The 2194-nt window shown below is 32.1% G+C and overlaps 1 protein-coding gene across 1 annotated transcript; it reads left to right on the top strand.

Annotated features, from left to right (window-relative positions):
- Positions 1-429: 429 nt before the first annotated feature.
- On the top strand, positions 430-915 carry LOC132804461 (precursor of CEP9-like). Its single transcript, XM_060818865.1, has one exon. The coding sequence runs from the start codon at positions 430-432 to the stop codon at positions 913-915; it is 486 nt and encodes a 161-aa protein (XP_060674848.1).
- Positions 916-2194: the final 1279 nt, after the last annotated feature.

Below are 2194 nucleotides of genomic sequence, written 5' to 3'. Positions count from 1 at the left end.
AAAATATCTTTCAGAAATAAATTATATAATTTATATAAATAAGACAAATTGGAAAATATCTTTCAGAAATAAATTATATAATTTATATAAATAGAATCCTAGTTAGGGAAAATTTTGTTTGAAATTTGTCTAGTATCAAGTTATATCTATCAATAAGTCAATTAATCATGTAGAATCCTGATAGGGCCCTCTAATAACATACAAACCGTCCAAATTGAAATTCACATGGCCCACATATAATTAGTTTATAATTGAAATAATTAGCGGTTATGATCCTCACAGGGCTTGCTTGGCTTCCACTATAAATACGGAACCAGACGAGAACTACCTCGCCGTCAAATTGTGTTTGCTTATTCTTCTTAATCAACTCTTTCCATATATACAAAATCCTTCTCCTCAATTTCCTTGTAAGTCTCTCTATAACTAGTGATGGAATTTATCCAAGTCATCTACAAATGTGCCTTTGTTCTTGCATTGATAGTCAGTTATGAAATTGTATCAATCCAGGGAAGGCAATTAAGGCCAAAGAACAAGCAGGATTTGAATAAGCTTACTAGCAGTGGTACTGGTGCGGAGCAAGAACATGGTGTTCGAGCGTTTCGACCAACACCGACGACACCGGGAAAGGGAGGAAATTCCCCACCAACGACGACCAAAACACATAATCAACAAGTTGGTTCGAGTGATGATGAATCAAGAAATTCAGGTGCAGAAGTACACAAAGATGCATTTCGACCGGCACCGACCACACCAGGTAAAGGCCACGGAATTGGACATTCGAATGAACAAGTAGCGGTTGAAGCTCAAGGACAGAATTCTAACGGTAGGCATTATGTTGCCGGAGACAAAGAAGATTTCCGCCCCACTACACCTGGCCACAGCCCTGGGGCTGGACATGGTACGGGAAAGAATTAAAGTAAAATTACCAAATGCGCACACATCACTGCAATTCCTATATTTATATATATATATATACAGTACAATTAATTAATGGTTGTCATTTATATTTATATATATATATATATATAGGGTTTTTACAGTGCAATGTATTCAAAATCGATATTTTTATCCAAAAAAAATATCGATTTTATTATACATTGTATAAATCAAAGCTGACGATTTTTAAAAACGTTGGTTTTGCTTGCGGTTTGCATAATAAAATTCCCCTATATATATATATCCTGGTGCCGGACATAGTATGGGGAAGTAAAATTACCAAATGCCCATCACTATGATTCTTATATTTATATATATATATACACTATGCTTTTAGTTCCGTCAGCTAGACTAGCTCATGTAGCTATACAGCTAGCCATATTTCTTATTTTCTGCTTCCCCTGTTCTTGTCTCCGTATAAGAGATTAATGGTCTCATCATATATGATATATATGTATATACATATCGTTGTGTGCTACGTACATTTCTTTTGCAAATAAAAGTGATGATTCTATCAATTCTCATTCTCTTTCTCCTTCTCTCTCTCTCTCTCTCTATATATATATATATATATATTATATATAGCTTAATTACTGGACTCTTTTAAGCGTAATGTGCATGGAGACAGACTAATCTATAAAGTCAATGCATAATTAGAACTACAAGTGGAAAAAATAGGTGTGCAATAAGGTAATTTGACCACAAACTAACACTGTTTCTCAATTTCAAAAAAGTATATAATGATTCATTTGGAGAATTTTTTAATAAGTAATATAAGAAAACAATTTTGAATTAAGTATACATATGACAAGACTATATACGACTAAGCATTTTTTTATCCCAACTTCAAGACTGACAATGAAACTACAATAATCCATATTGTATAATTAATTTTTAAAGGCACGATATTCCTCTTAGAATCCTTAAAAAGTGCCAATATAAATCTAGACAACAATTAAAAATCAGAGATTTTAAATCGACACATACATTTGTTAATATCATGTGTGTATTCTTATCGGTATTACCCTGGCAGAATAAAAATAAAATTAGTTGATATATAAAATCTCCATTTCAAATTGATAATATTGGTTAATTTCTTTATAAAATTGCTGATCATAAGAAACAAAAAAAAAAAAAAAAATTGAGACTAGCTAGTTAAACTTCAAGTTTCTACTAAGCAGCCGATGGACGGACCCACTAATAATTAACCAAAACAGAGGTTGTGATAGATTTACTAACATGGAATAAAAAGAGTTAA

This window comes from Ziziphus jujuba, chromosome 7 (assembly GCF_031755915.1).
Source record: "Ziziphus jujuba cultivar Dongzao chromosome 7, ASM3175591v1".
NCBI lineage: Eukaryota > Viridiplantae > Streptophyta > Magnoliopsida > Rosales > Rhamnaceae > Ziziphus > Ziziphus jujuba.
Note: the sequence above shows the minus strand (reverse complement) of the source record. Positions and strands in the feature narration are given on the sequence as shown.

Excerpts from the sequence above, each read along its gene's own strand:
- LOC132804461 (XM_060818865.1), top strand. The coding sequence starts at position 430 with ATGGAATTTATCCAAGTCATCTACAAATGTGCCTTTGTTCTTGCATTG.